The sequence below is a fragment of the Anticarsia gemmatalis genome, chromosome 4, assembly GCF_050436995.1.
Source record: "Anticarsia gemmatalis isolate Benzon Research Colony breed Stoneville strain chromosome 4, ilAntGemm2 primary, whole genome shotgun sequence".
Classification (NCBI taxonomy): domain Eukaryota; kingdom Metazoa; phylum Arthropoda; class Insecta; order Lepidoptera; family Erebidae; genus Anticarsia; species Anticarsia gemmatalis.
Window position 1 is genome coordinate 8,292,706 of NC_134748.1, and position 23,537 is coordinate 8,316,242.

Sequence of the window (23,537 nt, forward strand, 5' to 3'; positions counted from 1 at the left end):
TAGTATCAAATATCTGTTCTTTATAATCTGTAGCCATAATGTGAAAATCCTATTGAACAACAATGCCAAACTCTTTTGATACAATGCATTCTTATAATAATATGCAACTTATTTTTTTCTTTATTGCGATTCTAAATATTAACAATCTCCAAACGAGTTTTGCCGTACCGATCGTTATTCCTAATATCCAAAAAATATTCGCCGTGACCTACTTGGTTTTAGTGTTATTGGCCTTAACCCATTTCATTCTCAGGAGACTTCTTGTCTGAATGACAATTGAGTTTTATTTGACTAATGCCTACGCACTTACGCGTTTTAATTAAATATTCAATAAGTTAAGAATTTACAATAAAATATGTGGAATGTTTTAAGCTGTAGAGCTTAAAGACAGAATTATATTACGCATGTTCTGTGGCAAGGACTGTAAGAGCATTCTAAAAAGGAGATGCGGTCTATCCCGAGTCTAAGTATTTTTACAAAAACACAACAAAAGTCGAGCTTTCTTGTAACACTTGTTCCACTTCCAGCCCATACTTCGATAAAAAAGAACCTATTGTAAGCACGGATAGCGTCTTACATACGGAAATGATTTTTCTTTGCGCTTTCTCGCGCCTTACACACAACGCATGTTATTTAAGTACCCGTAATAAGTTGACAGTCAAGTGAGGCTAGCTAGCTTTTTAGTTTTAGATACCAGGGGAAAAGATGTCTTCACAGAGAAATATTTATAAAAATCTGTGTTCATAACTAAAGTTATCAATTCCACGTGCTATATATGATACAACGTCATGGGTGGTAGATTATTTTCGATTAAGTATGTAGTTCAATGCAAGTTTTACCATATTTTATATACATAAACGAACCGTAAAATTTATTTTTAGTTATGATTACAGCAAGTTTATTTATGGCGCTCGATTCCCTTAAACGTATTACGTGTATCATTATTGTTGTGTGGTGTGGACAAATGCGACAATGATTGTGTTGTGACCGAGCGGAGTGGCACACGATGTGCGGGCGGTCCCGCCGGCGACGCGCGCTCGTTACGTGTCGTTACTCAGTGATTGAATAGACCGTCCGCTCACCGCCCACCAGCACACACGCGGTTTTATCACATCCTACATCCTTCTCCATGAACTAAAGGAACTCGGAAATACACACTGGATGTAGATTGTTTTACGATACGCTAACGCGCCGGGAAATGTTACGCACGTCCTATATTTATGTTAACTGCCCTTCTCACTTACATGGAAGTATGTAAAATGTCCTGTTGTTATTCAATAGAAACGTGTAAAAATACCGATTAGTTCTTTTTAATGACTCAAGGATTGTTCTAATTCTGACACAAGAATTAAACAAGTCAAAATCATTAAGATATCATGCAGATACCAATTTCCATAACTCCAGAATTCTATCATATAAGTTAATGAAAAGATACATATAATCGTGTCTCTATTTTTTCTCTATTACATTATAGCTTGCACATATTAAACCGTGCACAAAAATTAATTACTTAATATACTACTTTAATTGCTAATAGGGTCATACTCTACACAAATCACTTGAGGCCACAACACATACAAACATGTTTGCTTAATATGTCTTATACATAATAATATGTATTCAACACTAAGGCCGACACTTTAAAACTTTTTACTTAAATAATAATAGAAAAACAAGGACTGGTGGTCTTATCAAATGTTCAATCGATACAAAAGAGTCGTAAATATCGCACGAGCTACTAATTAAACAAATGAGCGCCTCTGAACTAATCGACATCAAACACCGATCGCCGCTTCGATTGATGTTCGATCCGTTAACGACACCTTCAACGCAGGGCATTACGTATCATCGATGTGAACTATTGAACCAACAGGTTTTTTATTGAATGTTTTAAATGAGAGTGTGCGGTGGGCCTACCCGGCGCACGCGCACGCGCTCTCGGCGTGCCGTGAACATGCAATGTTTTATATTATAACTGAGAGCCTGTCACGCCCAATTATGATTTAACCCATGTTTAACCCCAATTGGTTAACGAACCCTGATTTTCACGCAACGCGAAATGACCACTTCGTGATTCCCACTCGCAGACTAAAATTAGATCAGAGACGGCATAAGTGTTTTCTAGGTCTAATTTATTTAAACTTTGTCTTTAAGTATTTTGTTTTGACAAATTATTATGGGCCGTGGAAAGATTGGGATGCGCTGTCAACGCCCTGATTCGGCCCAGGTCGTTAATATTGATCTATCTAGTCTTTAATACTTCGACACAATGATATTCGAATTATGTTCTTACCTAATATTTATAGAAAAATACATTATGTGAGCTTTCTCACAATGTGTTCTTATTAAGTAAAAAAAAGCCTTGTTGGCAATAACACCTAAGTAAGCATCCCTGGTATTCATTACAAATCCGTGCTTTCGATGATTTGGTTACCAATAAAGAGTAACCCTCTTATTCATAAAAATATAGGAAGTTATGAAAGGCTTATAAAGAGTTTTGTTTCTTTCACTCCTTATGAAAAAGAGAAATCATATTATAGTAGCTTTTTAACTAAAATAAGTTTATAGTGTGTTTATGAATAAGAGGGTATAACTTTAAAAAACGTGATTACAATTATTATTTACAGTTGTCAAAGTTACCATTCACACTACACAGTAGTAAATGGTAAATTATATGGTCTCTGGTCATCAACTCATCCCACTTTTAAAAGAGAAAAAGTATACTATGCAAATATTCTGCCTGCGTTTGTGCTAGCCGGTATGTACACAAAAAACATTGCCACAATAGTATGACTAGCGCCACCTGGTTACTTTCAAAAGAAACTGCTACATCCATGAATGAGTAGAATGTAGGGAGTGGGTGTTTGTGTGTAGGCAGAACAATACAATCTATCTAGATCACGGATGACATGATGTTTTAACTAGATCATCCGAATTTGCGCTACAGACCTCAATAATAATTATAAAAAACGGGTTAAGAGCAAGACAGTTGGCACATGGTTTCATTAAGGAGATTTATATAAGATTTTTCGTTTTCACACAATAAACCTTTTCTTTATAGTGACTCTTAAATGATGAGCTTTCTAACCTAACTATAATTGAAAATGTTAGATATTTGATTTGTTTAAACAGAATTGTATTTTTTATAATTAAATTACTATGGCTATTGAGTTAGGAAAAAAGACAACATTTCACGTGTCAACTTTTTTTTTTTTAATGATGTCTCTACATTGGCAATTTGAGGAAAGACCCGTTTTTAGCAACGGGACTGTAATTGTCATTAATAGATGATTATTGATAACAAGATCAATATTTACAAACGTTATCGCGGGACAGATATTGAGTGTTCTAAATATAGAGATCTATACAATATATCATCTGACCACGTGCCGCTTGATAATAAATAATCATTTCTATCACGATTCACGTGATGCAACTAACTTGCTTTCAAACTTCATTCATAAATATACACTTTAACCTTATTGTGTCGGTCAGTCCTAACTGCTGATAAACAATACTAGTTCAATCTTATAATCAAAACATTCAAAACAAATCATTTATTAATGTGATTTTACTTACTGTAGGTGGTATTATGAAAGGTACAATATGTCTCTCCGAAAACCTAATGATGATATACACATTTTATTTGCAGTTATTAAATAATTACTTACTTGATATCACGCCTTTATCGTTAGGGATAGGCAGAGACCAAAGAACGCCACTCGGTACGATCCTTACAAACCTCATTTTTCATCTATACATCTTGTGATACATTATTAAAAATATAGCTTATATAATATTAATGCATATGTGTTTTTTTCTACTCAATATTTCTTTGGCATCTTGAGTGTAGACTAGATAGAGGACAGGGCGCAGGCGAGGCGTATTTGTAATAAGCTTAACTATATAAAACATATACCATCTACAACGCGTCCTACCTTAAATCTCTACTGTATTTTAGGCCTAAGGATAAACAATTTCATAGCAAACGTATTGTACTATAGAAAATAAATATACAGCAATTTTCTCATTTTACAGCTGGAAATAACATGAAACCAATAGAATATAGTACTTCCTTTTATTATTCATCAAACGTTGTTTATGAGCCCAGATGGTGATAGCTAGAACCTGATCAATTTGTTACTGAAACAAATGCATCTGTTCAGAGATGTGAATGACATCAGACAATGGCGATTATAATATTCGTCATACATTAATGTATAGGTGTAAGTAAGGTATTCTTTTATTTATTATCCTGTCAGACGAGATATACGTGAATTAAGCATCATATTCAGTGACCATCATGCACCTGAGAACCATTTGTAATCTTTAGGCATGTCGTTAAGGTTTCCAAAAAATGGCTACGAGCTATTTTCCCTAACAAATCGACTTTTAGAACGTCATCGGATATAGTACAGGGTAAAAGATATCGTTGAGATGAGACTTACCTAGAGATCCTTCCACTGGTTGACAAATATTGAATTTCATTGAATTTCCATACCTACGTAAGCTTTCCTTTTAAGTACATGTTGACCAACCAAATGTAGAAACCGCGCACCCTCGATGTTGCGAATAAATGTCATGGTTTCATATTTAATAGCATACATAATTCCGATCAGTGCGTAGGTGTCTTAAACACCTATACATGTACTTATATAGTAGTAAAATGAAGAAAGATGTTCGAAATACTTCTCATGCAGTCCCAATGCAACGAGAAGATAAATAAATAAATATTGAACGAGTAGGGGAGGGTATTCCCTATCCACAGACGGCAGCCAGGTCAGTGACCGCTGTAATGTAAAATATTTGTTTTGTATGTATAATATATTCCCATGTTACTGACCACGTAATAATACCCTATTCCGAGGTTTATACGCAACGGAAGTGCTAAGTAGTCAAATTGTTTGACGCATGTGGAAACTTACCACCTCTATGCTATACGTTAGTGCAGTCTCTGGCATGTATTCCTAAAATCTTTCAGTCTAGTCTATGATACAATATTCTAAATCTGTGATGTTTGAAAATGGTTGTTGTAAGTGGTTTGAATTTACTGACAAATTCTTACCAGAAAAGCTTGACTAGTAAGTCCTGTCTTTTATCGCACAGTCGGAAACTTTAACTAGACATGAGTCTTTATAAAATTATCTGGAAATTATATATCCTAAAAAAAAAACAAAAAGAGGATCCATAGATCAATATTTATATAACTTTTACATAACTCATTAATTTACATGCGTCGTGGGTTCAATGTAAATAAATAGTTTATAAGGGTTGTACAATGGCAATTATTTGAATAAGTATTACGCCAATAAAGCCCGAAATCGAGGATTCATTCATGCATCCTGTTGTTCCCTTAACATTGTTTTGTGAAATTGGGAATGCAATGGGAAAACCTAGCATGAATGTAAAGTACTGAAATACCCTGAATTATACCGAAAGATTCAATCTCATTTTCCTGGTAGCCATTTTCCTCGTTCGTTATGCGATGTGCGTGCGTAATTTGCAAAAGGGACAGCTGTCGACGATGCTGGAAGCAAACAGACCTCTCATCCGAGATCAATAATGCATCGGATGTATAAACGCATAGTCGTCGGTCAACAGGACGTTTACCCCGAAACGTCTGCATTTTTAACATGATCCCGAACGGCCGTGCATTGCCCTTATATTATAGCCATGGACTTATACAGTCATGTAGCATTATTTATTTGTTCTTACGACGTATCTAGGCCTCACAAACCACTTAACGATCGTTCCACGGGCTACTGTAATGTTCCACAAATGTCTCGACTTAACTACATTCAGAAGTACGTCATAGAGTAACGTCATTAGATTGTAATTACTGCTAATTAATAGATAATAGCGCTTTAAGTGCTTTTACTTTAACAAGACTATGAATCAACTTCAATTAATGCTTGCAAAAAAAATGTAAAAGAGTAGGTATGTTATGAGTCGCGAACATATCCGTCGTTCGGGACTATCTGGTGTTGTAAATTATGAGGAAAATCTCAAACAAAATTCTGAGTAGATTATTAATAATCAATTAAAAATTGATCAACGGGCCCGCCTCCTGCAACTAATGAAGTGACACACTTGGGTTTTGTCACGTACGCTCTCAGCAAAATGGTTTTTAATAATATCACTATCTCCCGTTAATGAGAGCAACCATCATAAAAATCACACTGGCCCTAATGTCCACCGCCAATAAATTAATAACCGCAAACAAAATTGATGCCATTATTCATTACAAACATTAAGTTTGACGTATTAATTGTCATGGACCACATTATGCAAAACTACAAAGCAATTAAGAATTTTAAGTATCGCCTATAGAATAAATAGCAGCCTTCTAGAATATCGTTAAAAGAAAAATATAAAACAACATTCAAAAGTGGTTAGAAACAACAGTTTCATTTTAGTCTCTTTTCTTTGTGAAATATTAATTAAACATTGTGAGAATATGCTATAATCCAAATCTATATCATTACAGAAGTGAAATGTTGTTTACAGATTGTGAGTAGCCTTTTTATAAATAATAAAGTAATTTTTTTGATTTATATTCATTAACATAACACTCAGACTTAAACCCTTGATAAATTAATTACGAAACATTACATTAGTTAATCTTTAGATACGTGCCTATATTTTAGAGGCCGTCTGAAATAAGCATCTGATGTATTGTTGCATAACACCATCGGCAATTAAGTTAGGGCACGCGCCTTCGTTACATGGCCTAAAGGCTACGTGACTTTTGTCATGGCACGTAGCCCTTACACCTACCTAGCCCTAATCGATTTACATTCAGAATCCATTTGATGACCGGAATCTTAATTGCGATGACTAATTATCGTATCAAAATGTTTATATTTGTGTAATATGTCAACGGTAGTTTGAGTAAACAGATAAATATAGAAAACTGGAATAGTATATTGATTTAAAATGTTGTCAGGCTGTTGTATTAATGGTAATGTGATCTTCATTTCACTAAGTTGTATGTACTTAATTACTTAGCGCCAATGTGCAAGCACCGTAGCTGCTGCGTAGACGTATCGTAGCAAGCAATTAACGATCGTTTGACTTGTACCAAAATATATTATTAAACTTTTAACAACTGTTTTACGATTCTGTATATACTTTTTTAACATATATATTTTAACATATATAACAGGTTTTTGTTTTTGGTTTGTACATTGAAGTTGTAATAGGTAATTATGCACCACTAAAAAATAATAGCACGACACTCAAACTATCTCCATGTTGTCATAAAAGTTTCGGGGATTTTAAACCTACGTTTTACTAGTTAAGTAAAAAATATATAACTATCTATTGAATCATTTTGTTTGAAAATATTTACCGTTGGTAAATATGAAATCGCATAGTAAATAATATCGCCTGGTGCCGGATTGTGATGAGCACAGATAAATCACCGACCATTGACGTCAATGCCGATGGCCGCTCATATTAAATTACATAAATTTAATAAAATAATAACTTGCTAAGCTGAATTAACATCAAACGTATTGTTTGCCGCCGAATTTGATCAGGCAGTTATTTTGCCGAACTGGCAGAAGACAAAAGCATGTTCTTATGCCACGCTATATCTTGATGTGTTGAAAGATAATTAATTGTGGTAAAACAAATATTTTATTTAACGGCAAGAAATGGTCAATTATTCTTACAATTGATAGATGATTAATTATTATTTGTTCGTGCAAATAGTGAATGCAATAAGAGGTAGATGTATGATGTTTCGTCTTATTTTACGTTGCAGAAGATGCAATGATACTTTCAGCTTGAGCCAATTGTCTGCTACATATACTTAGTAAGCCAGCTTTCGCAAAAACTAAAGCAATACGAGTTGTTATTGCAAGGTTCTTTTAATAACAATATATTTTACAACCTAGTCGTAGAATGAATTTATAATTTCAGTGCCCGACAAATCTATGAATTAAGTTGTTTGGATGATTTTTTGTTATTGTTCTGGCTATACCTAAGATAGTAAAATATATCATATTCTAATCTTTACGATTGTATAGATATGAAATAAATTTTGCTATTTTAGTTTATGCTTCTTTACAACTTTAAAAAACCAACGAAAATATATGAATATTTCGGTTCTCGTTACTTCGACAGTGGATACAATTAAGTTTAATGAATAAACGTATTTATATTAGACATATTAAACAAAACATCCGAACATCATACTTTATTACTATGACCACAGTAGAGTCAAATAGAAAAAGTACTTAACTTAAAAAAATTGAGATAAACATTTTTTGTACTCCGACGCAATACATAATACAGTTTGAAAACTAAGGTCATTGCCGTACATCGGGAAACAACAAAAAAACAACATTTTACAAAAATGAATACTGAATACCAAACAATTTTTTTATCTTATGTGTTTGAGTTTACCGAATTTTTCAATACGGCATTGTCATGTTATTATTATAAATATATAGTATGTATTTTATACAATTGACGTACGGGAGAATCATGCCATACTTCTATTGCACAAGGATTTTCACTGACGTCATACTAAGTAATGGAAGTTATAACATCTAGCTAGATACAGCCCGCAGCTTCACTTGTGCACCATACTATACTACATCTTTTGACAAATTTCATAAACTTTTTGCGTTTGTATAAAGGTTGTTTATAATAGTCTCATCCTACGGGCAATAGATTTAAGAGCATATTTTTTTTATTAATGGTTTCTAAACCATTTCACAATGGGAAACCTTCAAATTGTTTTCGATGGCTGAATTTATCGAATTCACAGAACATAGCCTTGTGCAAGATAAGTATTGGTAGTTTAATTCCGTACCTAAAGGCCATGAGAGTATAACTGTATTTTATTGTTATTAGCTCGCGAGATATACTGGACTATATACCTGCTCTAACGAGAGCCTACAGAAATCTGCCTGCTGCATTACCTCTGAAACCTTTCATGAAAATATAAGTCTATTTAAATGTTAATTAGAGGAATGTTCAAAATAAAATTCATATAGGTCATAGTTTGAAATTAAAACAAAGAATATTTAAATGATATAAATAATGAAAACATATTTCAGAAATATTTCTTGTAACAAACTATCACGCCTAACCGCACGTTCATACGTTCCGCTCATGTGAAATATTGTTGCCTTGAGGACAAACACAGGCGCAAAATATACGACACAGTCGACACACAGGTGCTCAATTCTAATATGTTTTTTTACTAAAGAAACTATATTGTAATATTGGAAAATATGAAAATTTTCACGAATTTCTGACATAACAACGTCTACATCGCTTACATAATGAGAAAATTTTAAAATGAGGACGCCAAAACAACGTATTTTATTTAAATGACGCAAACGTAGTTTAAATTTTATTCGCATTATCCTTTTATCGTTTATTCGATTACATTGTACGCCAATTAAGTGATAAATATACATACCGGTACATAATTGAATACTGTAATTGATATTGTTTTACTGATGGCGATACATGAAAATTCAAAAGGCAAGAAAACTTTACCATGACTAAATATTCGATAAGGAAAACTTGGAGAAAACTTATCGTTTTAAAATTGCAAAGTGTGTTAAAAAACACACATTCATATTTTCGTGAATCATTGAAACTGCTTTACTTTCTAAGGAAATCCACAACAGGGATTGGGGGTCTATTTTATTCAACTTTATATGATTTATACCAGAACTAACCATTGTTTTGGTGTGATTACCCAGTAGGGCTCAAAATCATTAATCAATGCTAAAACCCTGTTATTTACAAGTGCCTAATCACAAACAACGCATCCCCGAATAGTAACAGTTAATTAATTATGATAGATTTGTGTTATTTGGTAGATAATTATGCAGATATTGCGATTGCAAATATTGATCTGCAGATCTTATGCAGATTTTATCTGAATGGCAGAGAAAATCGGCTTAATTTCAACAGTTAATAAACCCAAATGTTATATTTATGTTTATATTATCACATCTTCATACCGGTCCCCCCTTAGTAAGTGTAATGTAACGTTATAGTTTAACTATTAATATATTTCGTCGATTTTGCGTCTCACTTCAGTGAATATCGCAACATGACCATGAATTTAATGCAAAGGATTGGAACATATACTTGACAAAAACTTGTGTACTTAAAACTGTTTACCATGAAAGAGGTTACTACCCGTATAAAAATACATCGATTCATTATTATTAAAATTTGCAGAACGCATAATATCTATTTTTAAGAGACGACCATTGCTACACATTATTCTGGTCCCATGTAAAGTACTTTTAAAAGGTATAATTACCCAATGGTTTGGTACAACCTAACTATACGTTTCACTAATACTGCCACCTAGATAAAGTGCGTATTGAAAAACGGCAACTTTTGAGACATCTGCATAGGAGCAGGTAGCAAAAACCGTTTGGTATGTCATATTAAATGATCAACATTTATAACATGTAGGTATTAACTCTATTTAATCGTTTAGAAACTCTACATTATTGCTTCAGGGTCAATAGTCCTTTGCAAGTAAGTAGCTCGTAAAATACAAGCAGCCTGTTTCAGAAAATACAAGTAAGTAAGGAAAGAAAGGAATTGCACAGCACGGTCCGGTGCGGTGGCACGGTTGCGCATAGAGCGTTGCCTGTCAGCAATGCGCGCGCGCAGCGGCGCTCGAGCCCGGTAGGTATTTAGTACTCGTACAATACGATCACGTGACTCCATTGACGTCAATACTGACCTCTGGCAACGGCGGCATCGCGCCTGCCTTCTGCCTGCTTATCGGACTCAAAATACCCTACATACACACATAAATAGGCACACATAACAAACAATTATGTTCCTCGACGACTTAACGTAACGAGCTTGTTCAAACTAAGGTGAGGGTCGTAGTTTTATTGTTTTGAATATCATTTTGTAAAATATTACATGTAGTCATTTGGATTATGTTTTCAACGTTGCATATGAGCGCTAAGACTGCGACAGATATGGAACTAAAACTGATTTGCAATTCAAACTCTGCAGTTCCTATAATCTAGGATTTATGAAATATTTTTTAGTTTATTGAAGCGTAGTTTTGAGTAAGATATATTTTAATAATAAACCGTTAGCTCGCATCAGTATTTATTCTGGTGACCTCAACCTCAATTTCCACACCTGCACATATTTGGCAAAAAGTGACATAAGAATGTTTATGAATATGAAGATTCTACAAGAGAGGCTCTTTAAAAGATGGATGGGCTGATGATGATGGCTATATCAAAGCATTTTGTAACTTGTTTGTTTATCTATTGCTTGACTCTGTATAATTTGAGTTTATAAGTTAAAATATTCTTTATATATTAGAATCACGAATAACGAATTCAAATGCTTAAAAAGTTTTAAAGTAGGTACTAAAAATATGAAGGAAAAGCATAACTTGCAAGGTATAAAAAAACACAAAATGCATAAGAACGTCAACACTACATAATATATTATTTTTGCCTTGATTTTACCTCGTTTTGGATGCCTAATGTAAAGATGCAGTAGGTTATTTTCAAAGATTTGCTAGAGTCCATCCATGCAAATCCATCCATCTTGAAGAATGTACAAAAAATATGTAATCAGGATTTGTGTATGATAATTCATGTACTTATGACAAATATTATAATATATTCTAGACACGTTTTACCGGCGAGTGATAGCAATTCAAAGTTACCCACAAACTTTCAGAAAAAGCGGCCATATCCACGTGACTTGCTTCTATTTACTATTAATGTGCATGCAAACATTTAGTTTCCTTTTTATTCTGATAAATTTCATGGAATTTCACAATTTCATGCTGATGAACATCAAGTGTTTTTGCACAGGACTCATTTGTATCATACTAATCGTTAAGTACTCAGAAATCGTCTCTACTTTAATAATACCCTAAGACTACCCAACTAGCACACAAGCGCTATAACAAGCTGCACAATGGCCGGTTAAAGGATTTTTATAACGCCTTAGGCTCCTTAGTAAGAAGTATAGTGGTTCTATAAGCGGCTACAGATCTCTTGTAGCGTCAAATAGGCCCATACTGTCCAGCTTATAGCTCGACATTGGATCTACAGTGGTCGTAAATAGTAATTATAATAGTACGTAGTATAGTAGTAATACAGGAGCGCTAAAATAAGATGAAGGTGGTATAATCGCGCTACAAGAGCTTTTTCGCAGCTTCGTGGCGCTTACCAGCTGTTGTACAGAGGTGGTTAGCGCCACGAGCGTTCGAAAAAGCTCTTTCAGCGCGATTATACCACCTTTACCTTATTTTAGCGCTACTGTGTAACGGTTATAAATGCTAACGCTCTAAATTAGTAATATGGTCGGTTTATTATGGTGTAAATTAAATATATTGTATTAAAATGAATCATCAGTGACAAATGAGGAGACATTTTATTTTTACGGATTGGATTATTAAAATAACAAGTAGTCTATCGCTTTTATTTCTTTGTGTACGTGATATAAAAGTGCGAGTGCCAGTTTGCTGTCAATATATATGTATATTATCGTCAATATTTTCATGCGCCCTCAAAATATTCAGTTTTAAATGCAAAAATTATATAGATATGTGGATTTGGAAATTGTATTTTGAACATAAATAAGACTTTGAGGGTTACAGATAGTTTAATTAGGGTTATAGGTAATAAAAAATGATTTTAATTATGTTAACGTTACCAGGCTATAGATTTATATGATCTTCAAAAGATCGTAATAACCTCAAAAAATATGTTTACCAAATGCTGTAATGGCGTCTCGATCAAGCACCTCTCAGAGTTGGTTACATCTGCTCTAGCTGCTTAAGCTGTACAAAGGCTCTAGTGTTTGCTGTTGTAGACCTCAAGGTTCCGCAGTTGTGGCATAGGAGTGCTTCAATATAATTGTTTTGGTCGCACACCAGCATTTTACTCGTACTTTTAGGGGTCAGTCGTTGAATATTAAAATAGTTTGAAAATCATTTTTTTTTATTTTTATTTATTTTATTTATTTTATTTATTTTATTTATTTTATTTATTTTATTTATTTTATTTATTTTATTTATTTTATTTATTTTATTTATTTTATTTATTTTATTTATTTTATTTATTTTATTTATTTTATTTATTTTATTTATTTTATTTATTTTATTTATTTTATTTATTTTATTTATTTTATTTATTTTATTTATTTTATTTATTTTATTTATTTTATTTATTTTATTTATTTTATTTATTTTATTTATTTTATTTATTTTATTTATTTTATTTATTTTATTTATTTTATTTATTTTATTTATTTTATTTATTTTATTTATTTTATTTATTTTATTTATTTTATTTATTTTATTTATTTTATTTATTTTATTTATTTTATTTATTTTATTTATTTTATTTATTTTATTTATTTTATTTATTTTATTTATTTTATTTATTTTATTTATTTTATTTATTTTATTTATTTTATTTATTCTTTAAAAACAGTTGACAGAACCACCACTGCACCTATGTAAATATATTATGATAATAATTTTAAGCTTTAGTATAAAGGTATATTACTCGGTTATAGCGCTTTAGGTGCTTAACATAATTCTGTAATCCCCATGGCTGTAAAAATGTTTCGAATGATACCTTATACATCTATTTGCCGTACAGAAGCCATATAAATATCTGATATAACGCTCAAGGCGCTATTAAAGACCTACGCAACTCTTTTATAGATGAGTAATACACTAGCCCTAAAAAAATCTGTTATAGAACCTAAGGCATTACAAAAAGCTTATTTACGCTCTTGAGCGCTATAAGCGCAACGCATAACTCCGTTTAAACTCCTTTATCTCCTAAAGTCCCCTTATACAGTTAACGGTGTTATAGAAGATTCCATTAACTCAGTTATACTTCCCTAGGCTGTCTAGCGATGCAATTACATGCTCATATATCACTATAAGGCATTAGTTTCCTACTATACGGCTACTGTCCCGCCTAGCTGTTAAAGGGTTTTTTAAATAGCTAGTATACAACTTATAGAGAATTGTACAGCATTTGAACGACTCTTATGCAACTATCAGGCTGTATAACGACTGTATAAGCAGCTTGTGTGCTAGTTGGGTAGCTTTAATAATGTGTATATAATACAAGTAACTATCTAGAACGTAGTACATTTGCTTGAATCTTAAAATGTGACGATAAAGTACAAAAAACTCAAACTTCAGCACCCTATTTTATAACAATGTATTATATAAGAGGCGATGATAAAATCACTCGCTTTATGTAACATTTTTTGTCGCACTTACTGTCATGCCGGTAATATATCCTTAAAGTATAATTCACGTAGTTTTCACGTAAACAAAAAATCCAAATAGCTAACACGTGCCAGTTTTTATATCGAAATCAAAACCGGTAAATAAATTTCGTCGGTACTATCCTGAAAAACTTAATCATGAATTCCAAGTGGCGATACATTAAACATGCTTCTTTCCTTCGTGTGGTAACACGTGATGCATGTAACAAACAAAATACTGTAATTGTTAAATAATTGTGCATCCGTCATTTGAGAGTTCCTGCACCCGCACGGCGCAGGCCGAGCTGGGGAACGATTAATGTAAATGGAATTCAACGAGAGACATTGTAAATCACGTGTGACTGGAGTCGACGGGAGTGCATCACCCTAGGGCAACATTATAGTCCGGGCACCACGTAGTAAACACCCTTTGACCGGACAACTTTACATCCAACCCGTTGTCACAGACTAGTACGTCATACTAGCATAATGAGAAAACATTTCCTTTTTTTTACTGAATGGCGATGCACCAAAGCTTTCTACAATATGCATTTAGAGTGACAAGATCTTGTAGGTATTATTGTAATGAGATGTTGTGAAAAACATATTATTTAGTAATCAGCTTTCAGACATGTCAATCACTTTCACCGCATATTTATGTGTAATAAATAATTCAAATTAAACTGACCTGAAAAAACAATAGGTATATGAGAAATTAAAACGTAGTAAATAATGTGTACCTACTTCGTTCATTTTTAAAGAAGGATCAAATTTTTGAAAACAGTATCCGAAATCAGAGAGGTAGACAGGAAAGTCACTCTAAGAATATCATCATCCTTAATATAACATACAACTTACTATACAACTGAAAAACACGGATTCCACTCACCCTAAGTCAGAATAAAGGTAGGTTAGGACAGGATTAGCCAAGCAGAGTCAGCAGACTTTGTGCTATTTAAAAATCTGCTTAGAAAACTGGACATGATTTTGTCACGATATTTTTGCCTGCAATACGATAGTACCATTTGGGAATCATTGCTCTTTGTTCGTACCGCTACCGGTAGTTATTTCACTATCATTGTTTTCGTTTTTTACGTCCTAACATAGGTAAAGAAGGCTAGGAAATAGACGTCACTTGATTGATTGTCCATTGTATTTTTTCAAGCAGTATACATAAACTTCAATCTTTGTCTTGAAAATCAAAGGTTTCTAGTACAAATAATTGTATTAAATTCTGAACAGGTATTGCTACTATAGCAACTAGAAAACTATCGATAGTCGCCAGTCACCACACTCACCACCGATTCACCACCAACGCAAAATTACTTTATAGGAATAAGTCTCGTAAATATCCAGTCACCATATTTCATCATAAGTGATACCATTACTTTTTAAAATTTTAGAGTTACATATTAGGTTAAACTTTACCTACTGATGACATAAGGATCTTGCTTTAGGGGCTGGTGGTTTGTACGGTTGATGTCAGTTGAGCCTAGATACTGTTTAAAATTTATGCCTCCCTTGACTCCATATTCGAAAACAAAACAATATTTAAGTCTCTAAAACTGTAAACATATTTCAAATTCCGGACTGCAACAAACATCTAAAAAAATACTTTCTCGACAAAAACAATCATTGAACAAGTGTTTACCAAGTCTAATACAAGATGTACTCGTGCTAACTTGTAGTATAATATAAGCTGCAATTATTCACTCACGTGCAATTCAGACAAATAGAAGAAAGGAAATTGTAATACGCAGAGTTCCCTGGACTGAGAAAACGTGAGTCGGGAATGTACGGTCGGCAGCGGTCGCTCACCGCGCGACGCGCATACGCATGTTTTAGCTAGAACCTTCACTGATCGTACGACAAGTGACGAACCACCATCAATATTAATGCATTCAAATATAGACAGGACTTACCGAGCACTTTTTTTCTTTGTAATGAGGGGATAGAGACTAAAATAACAACTTTTTAAACAGGCAACCTATACTTTTGTTTGAACTACGTCAATACGGTCACTTGTCCTTATTGTATACTGATTATTTTGCAATAGAGTTCGTGCAGTCCTCAAGTGCCAAGAACCTTGGTGATAAAAAATGACGTAGGACTGTACAAAAAGCGATTTCGGTTACTTACGGTAGAACATACTTCCGTATTTTTTGTTTACGGTGATTTATAGGTAGATTAGATAAGTTGGTGTTGATATCTTGTAAGAACTTATCAATATAATTTTGGTATCGTAAATAAGAGAGCTATCAAAATGATGTACCCAGTTTAAAACAGATGTAAGAATGAAATAAACAGAACTTAATTAGGTATATCTCTAGGGTTACACGATTTTATTTCAAACCAAAATTTGTTGTTGGATATACTTAGTACCTATACTGTTATCGGCCACACCGATTTAATCACGCTTAGGTATACTTGAACACCTCAAGAAAATAATATAAGCTTAAAGGAAATGACAAAGTGACGCAGGAACATGGAATTACCAACCTGTCATCCTTTTATAATTAACTAGCTGACCCGCGCAACTTCGCTTGCGTCACATAAGAGAGAATGCAGGGTCATAATTTTTCCCGTTTTTGTAACGTTTTTCGTTGCTACTCCGCTCCTTATGGCCGTAGCGTGATGTTATATAGCCTATAACCTTCCTCGATAAATGGGCCATCTAACACTGAAAGAATTTTTCAAATCGGACCAGTAGATCTTGAGATTAGCGCGTTCAAACAAACAAACAAACAAACAAACAAACTCTTCAGCTTTATAATATTAGTATAGATATTGCTCTCGACTCTTTTCAAATCTTTCCTTATCGCTTTTCTACGTGCACATAATATTCATTATACAATTACGTACAAGCGTTTTCTTCAGCTTGTATTTTCTAATGAACCCTGGCACACGTCTCACGATGATCACAATAGTCAATATTATGTTCTAGGTGGGAAATCCCTAGTCTACGTCCACAATCAGTCAACATGTATTGTTTGTTCTCATTAAACATACCAGCGTCAAGTAGGCATATTAAAATTTCATAAAATGAATAATACATAACTGAGCATACATTTTGAGGATCCATAGACAAATAGATAACATTAATGACTAACGTTCAAAGAATTCCACACGCAGATCAGTCTTCATACCTACTTGGAAAAGTGGGGAAAATTTTATAGGTAACGGGTAAAGTCTAGTAAAGATAAGCAACGGACGCTACGTAGAAAGTTCCAGTGGTAAGACTACATAAATAAGGCAACAGTTGCCAAGGAGAAAATTGTTATGATCGAGGTTAAATGAATTTTCATCGCAATAACTATATCCATATCCCACGTTATAACTTAAAGCTTAGAAAAAGTGTAGGACTTACGTCACCTTTACGTACATCTACGTAACGTATGAGTAAAAGGAATGATAATTTTTTTAAGGTGTTTTCATCTACATCCCTTTATAGGAAAAGTGTTTTACAATAAACTTATACTTAACGCATACTAAATACAGACTCGCAATGTAACGTGGTGCTTTAAGAGTTTAGATAATAAGTTAATTAGCTATTTACCTTATTGTTGACCGCGTGATTCTCCTTCTTGTGCTTTTCTCTCCGTGTGAACTTGATTCCATTTTGAAACTGCAAAATTTTAACAATGTAAAAATATTTGTTATTTGATAAATGTTTTAAACATATGTGAATGGAATCTATAAAACATTTTCTTCACGTGTTGTTCAATAAAAAGCGAAAAAAAAACAACAAATAGATTCCAAATACGGTGAAAGTTTCACGTTTATGAACATGTTATGTAAATTGTTTATTATTTTATTTCTGACGCGTTGTTATTGACATGTTTTCGCTTGGGATGTTAAAAAAGACAATGATACATTTACACGGGTTTAATGCATTCCATTTATTCGATATTATATAAATCACATGTAGGTGGAGTTCAAAAATGTGCAAACTATTACATAATATAGTATAATGACACACACATTATTTACACTATTTTACACCCTAATTTTGGAACACATTTACATGCATGTTATCCATTCAAGTATTTATACAATCAGAAACAGGTTATGAATCTGAAATATGGCATTCAAACATGTTTTACTTGTTTTTTTGTGAAAATCATCTTCGAACTCCAAGCTAGTTACTCAGTGCTTACATAAATTTGTATTCTTGGGCACGAAATACTCATAAAATGTATAAACGAATGCAAACACATGTCGCCCCTTACTGACCCGGCACGAATATGCAGCTTTTTTATGATTCAGGCAAATTGTAATTCTATCTAATCCTTTCAATATGGTAGAGTCGATCAGGTTTCGAGCCTCAATTATGCAGGCCAAATGCAATTGCACTCATTTCTACTCTTGAGAACTTGCCTTGAGCCTTGAGTTTGCACATTTAGCGAAATTTTCCTTCACTATCACATTCTACGCATTTAAGTGTTTTGAGTACTTTTATCAGAATACAATGCTTTTCAGTCTTATCGTATTAAATTAAATTAAATCGTTTACCGTAGAGCGCGTACCGTAGTAGTATAATACGACATGTAAAGCCAGTTACTTATTCATATTCCGTGAGAAATGGACCAACTTATAGGGCTCTAACTTATGATTCTAAAAGAATAAAACCTTGAAGTGAAATAGCAATAAATTTAAAAATTGAATACATACGGCACAATGAAAGCAGCTGAACAGCGACGAGGGTGGAGTGAGGGCGGCGCCAGGAGGCGATATACACACTTCACACGAGTCCGTGAGGTTGCACTTCCCCACCTGTCAATGAACCATTTGTAACGTCAATTATCCGACCGCTCCGCTAAATATAAAACAAGTAATTACTAAATATATCTCTCCCAAAATAAACTTACATGTGAACATTACAAGATTTATCATTCTGTTAAATTGTCAGTGTAACCGGCACAGAATTTTAATAAGAAAAAATAAATGTTTTATATGATTTGCGTGTGTATGATGCAGACAGGCTATCTTGCATGCTCTAACTATGTTTTGCTCTATATAAGGGCCTTACTAATTTATTAATTTCGAATATTAAGGTCAACCACAAAGAAATAAGCCCGAAGATCCTTGGTGCTATCTTCAATTACATCAGGAACTTACTTTAAACGTGTTTTCTGGAGAAAATTATAACGCTTAACTCTACGCAAATACCACTAAGCGGCTGACCATCTACGAGACGTCCAATAAAGATTGGTAATTAGTATCTAATTATATATATGTATATTTAGGTATATGTTATGTAGCATCTTTCCTAAGTCTTGGTTTATCACATTCGACTTTAGGTAATTGCCAGTATTGCTTGATCAATGTAATGATTATGATAATACTTACCTATACAAGTACCTAGTTACTTACTATCTCTAACAAGTACTAACAAACATAATATAACAGTAACTTTGTACCCTTGGTTCGGTAGTCTAAACAGTATTTCTGAAGAATTTAATGATTAGGATACCGCAAATGCTTTATAGTAGATAGTAATAGTTATGTAGTAATGAGTAGGTATTATAAGTCTTTTGAGCTGATTAAGCCGAAGTCTAGGTCCATCCAGTCAATCCAGGTTTTAGACTGTCGATCTATTTCTTAGAGCTGAGGGCTATCTATAGACGCATTAAGACCTAATAGGTACGTGACGACGGCGAAGGTTGCTACAAAAAGTTCCTCCCCTTAATGAATAATTGGGTGAACAGCCAAAATGGATATTCAAGTAAGTTCCTATTGTTTAAATATTAATAACTCACTGTTTTACTTAATCAAATGTTTGAAGTGACTCTTTGTAGGTTTCATTCGATTGAATTAATCCAATAAAGGAGTCGTTCCATGTTTATTTCCCTATAGACTTGCTTACCTACAGTATAAGTTACGCTTACTCATTATAATGATTACTGACTGGTTGTTTACACACTCCATGTATGTTTTTTTTGCACTAGATTTGATGACACATTAATATGTATGCGATATACCTGCCGAGTATAAAATGTGACGTAACGCTACTAATGAAGAAGTTAAAGAAGAATTTAACTGCAAATAGGTACTAACAAAATCTTAAACTTAACAGCATTAATGACGACAAAACCTAATTTACGTCATTATTTAAACTAAATGATATTAAACACAACAGTTAAGGAGTGTATAGTCAAATTGTTAGCGTAAAAATCGTACATAAATACTGTGATAACCTTGACGAGACAAAGAACAAAGCAGATGTGGCGCCCAAAGTGCGTGCTCTAACGCATAACGACTCGCCATAGCCATACATTCAGATTAAACATACTTATTTGTATTATCTTTGTTTCTTAATACTACTTGGCCAATCGTATTACTAAGAAAATAATAATATGCACATCCAATTTGCCTAACATGGATGTTTTACGAGTGTTAGGAATCCAATACATTAAGAATTTCGAAATATGAGATGTTGTAATAACTACTTATAATTAGCTTGTGATATGTAAATAGTAATTGCCATTCAAGTTCACTGAACTGTAATCTGCTGGTAGCTAGTACTAATCTAACGAAATCACGTTAAGATAACGCGGACTTAATTGTTGAAATTGTTATTTTCACATAAAAAATTACACTTCCGATAGTTTAGGGTTAAGCACCTGAGTTACCCCTATCTTAATTACACGTTGTAAGCACATAAACGGTTGGCTGGCTATTCCCCGCTACCCCTGTAGCCTAATTCATTATAGCTGGAACGGTGCCAACACTGCCAACGCTGGCTAGACCAGACAGGACGATGTTATGTTCGCAGAAATATTGATTCTGCTTGAGAAAACGAGTTGAATGCACCAGTGTGCTCCGTCGCGGCCTTGTCAGTGTGCACACGCACGCCGCCGCCGCCGCGTCGTACCGTGATAACGACGCCTCTCGCCACTCACCGGTACTCACATTCGCATTTGTTGTTCCATCAACTTTATAAACTGCAGAATAGCTCTCCGGCGGAAAGTTAAACTGCACAGAAGACATGTTGTCTCAGCTTCACAACACTGACACTGGGTTCGAACACTGGAACACAAACACTACGAGCTGTGACGCGGTATGTCCGGCGCCAGGGGTCCCGTTGACTCATTATTCCTTATTGATCAGCGCGTCGCGGAGGGAGTGCGACATGATCGCAAACGGGCGAGGCGCGTGAACGCATTGGCACGACGACGCCGGCGCCTTTACCGACGCGGATTATCGTCCTTACGCCGATAATATAATGAGTAACGTAAACTTCCCGTAAAATTTGTTTTGGTCGCGGTGTGCGCCGATTGTGCGCTATCGACAGCGAACCTTATCGCGGAACCGGCCGCGTTGCGACTGGTTATACGAGACGTGTGTATTTGTTGTCAGTTTTAACACTGGAGACTGCGGGTACGCGTTCCTCATTCCATTATTTATACTATAAGTACCTACACAATGTTCAATAAATAAACAATTGAATGTTGCTGCACATGGAAATAGTATCGCGAATACACAATGGACGGTGGCTCGTTATCCTGTGATCCAATACAACAGACTGATATGACCGATACGATTATTCTAAAACACATTTTAGGATTGAATATCTTAATAGCCAATATACATTCTACTTACATACAAGGATAATGGTTGAAACAGGTAAATTAATTAAATTTCAATGAGTGGGAGGGACATATAAAATCAGTCATGTAATTCGAAAACTATAGTTTTGTTATTAACAATGTAAATCGTTCATACCAGTTTCCATCATATCTTACCTTATTTTGGAAGCAACCCACGTTGACCATTTGGATGTAGGTCGCAAGTCAAGTCTACAAGCTGATTGTTACCCTATAATCAATGAAAACGGTAAGCATATATGAACAGGTGTTATTAACGAGAGTGAATAGAAGTACCTAGTCGAGGCTAGGTAGGTGATAAGCTATCGTATTGTTGCAGTTTCAACTACGTAGTAGTTCTATGTTCCATTACAGGTTTCTTTAACTATAAACATGATAATATTATATGAAATATGAGTATGAAGTATGATGTAGACGATGAAGGCTCCCGCGAACGACATCTTAAGCTTGAAGCCTTAACTACAGTACCGTGACTTAGAATTTACTTAAATTAATGATATACTTTATAATACTGTATCGGAAGAAGTCGTTTGTAAAGGAGAAACGTTTACCAGCGACCACTACGTCAGCTAGACGAAATTGCTCCGTACACAGTGAGGGTTATACCCTTATGGAATGCCCATTGCAGGCAAAGGACCCTCATCTAACCCCCGGGTTTTATAGGTAAGTACATTAAGCGGTAGCTTATCTATTCCATAGCGTTGAAACTCATATAATAAAACCGCTATTGAATAGATAAACTACCGCTAACTGAGAAACCAGGTAAGGCAGCCGTTTACTAAAGTTTCAGGAACATAAAACTATGAAACGTGAGGATAAAAATGATAGACTAGTTATAAGAGATCAACGGTTTAAGCGCTAATAATGTAGCAACTTGTCGAGGCTTGTGAATATAAATACATAATGATATAGTACTCCAGTGCCTAGCGCTTACCCAGCGTAGTCAACCTCCTGAGAACTAGGTCAAACCACGTAATATAGTAACCTACACCTACACTATACAGACTAAGTAGATATTATACTCTTTTGAAAACTGCTATTTGTTCAAATCTGAATACTTACATCAACTTCTGTATGAATCGATAAGAAGAAGGCTACGTAAAAGGTTAAAACTAAAATTCGAGGTTCTAACTCACACAGCCAACTTGAGTCATCCTACGCGAAACAAAGTTAGATCAATAATTTCAACACCAATGTGTTTAAATACATATTAATGACAATACATAGGATGGCAATAGTAAATATATTTTATACTAGCTAACCCGGCGAACGGTTGATTCTTAATTTTATTAAGTTTTAGTTTTTTTTCTGTAAGAACCATCCTCGTACTTCAGCAATAAAGAGAAGAATCAATGAAATCGGTTCAGCCATTCTTGAGTTACACCTTAGCAACACATTTTGCTATTAATTTTTATATGTATGAAGATGTTTAGATAGAGACAATCGATACGTCACTCAAAACGCCCGCTAAGATTTTAAGTATAGCATGAAACTTCTGGAACATAATGCTTCTTCATCAGGAATTTGAAATTAATATCTCAAAATTCTGCCGCAGCATACATTCAGTGATCAAAAAACGCTGTTAGAAACTTTGTAACGATTGAAATATCAATGGAATTGATGCCAATTGTATTATTTACAACATAGAGAGCCAGTCGGCAC

General features: G+C 34.0%; 1 protein-coding gene across 1 annotated transcript in view; it reads right to left on the reverse strand.

The window, feature by feature from the left end:
* Positions 1–21,601, reverse strand: part of IP3K1 (inositol-trisphosphate 3-kinase-like protein) — an 80,720-nt gene extending 59,119 nt beyond the window's left edge. The window contains exons 1-3 of the mRNA XM_076113550.1: positions 21,181–21,601; positions 18,940–19,041; positions 17,825–17,893 (exon numbers count right to left, since the gene is read on the reverse strand). Of these exons, the coding sequence (XP_075969665.1) occupies positions 17,825–17,893; positions 18,940–19,041; positions 21,181–21,258 (249 nt within the window). The 5' untranslated portion in view covers positions 21,259–21,601. The remainder of the gene's footprint in view (positions 1–17,824; positions 17,894–18,939; positions 19,042–21,180) is intronic.
* Between the last annotated feature and the right edge of the window lie 1,936 nt (positions 21,602–23,537).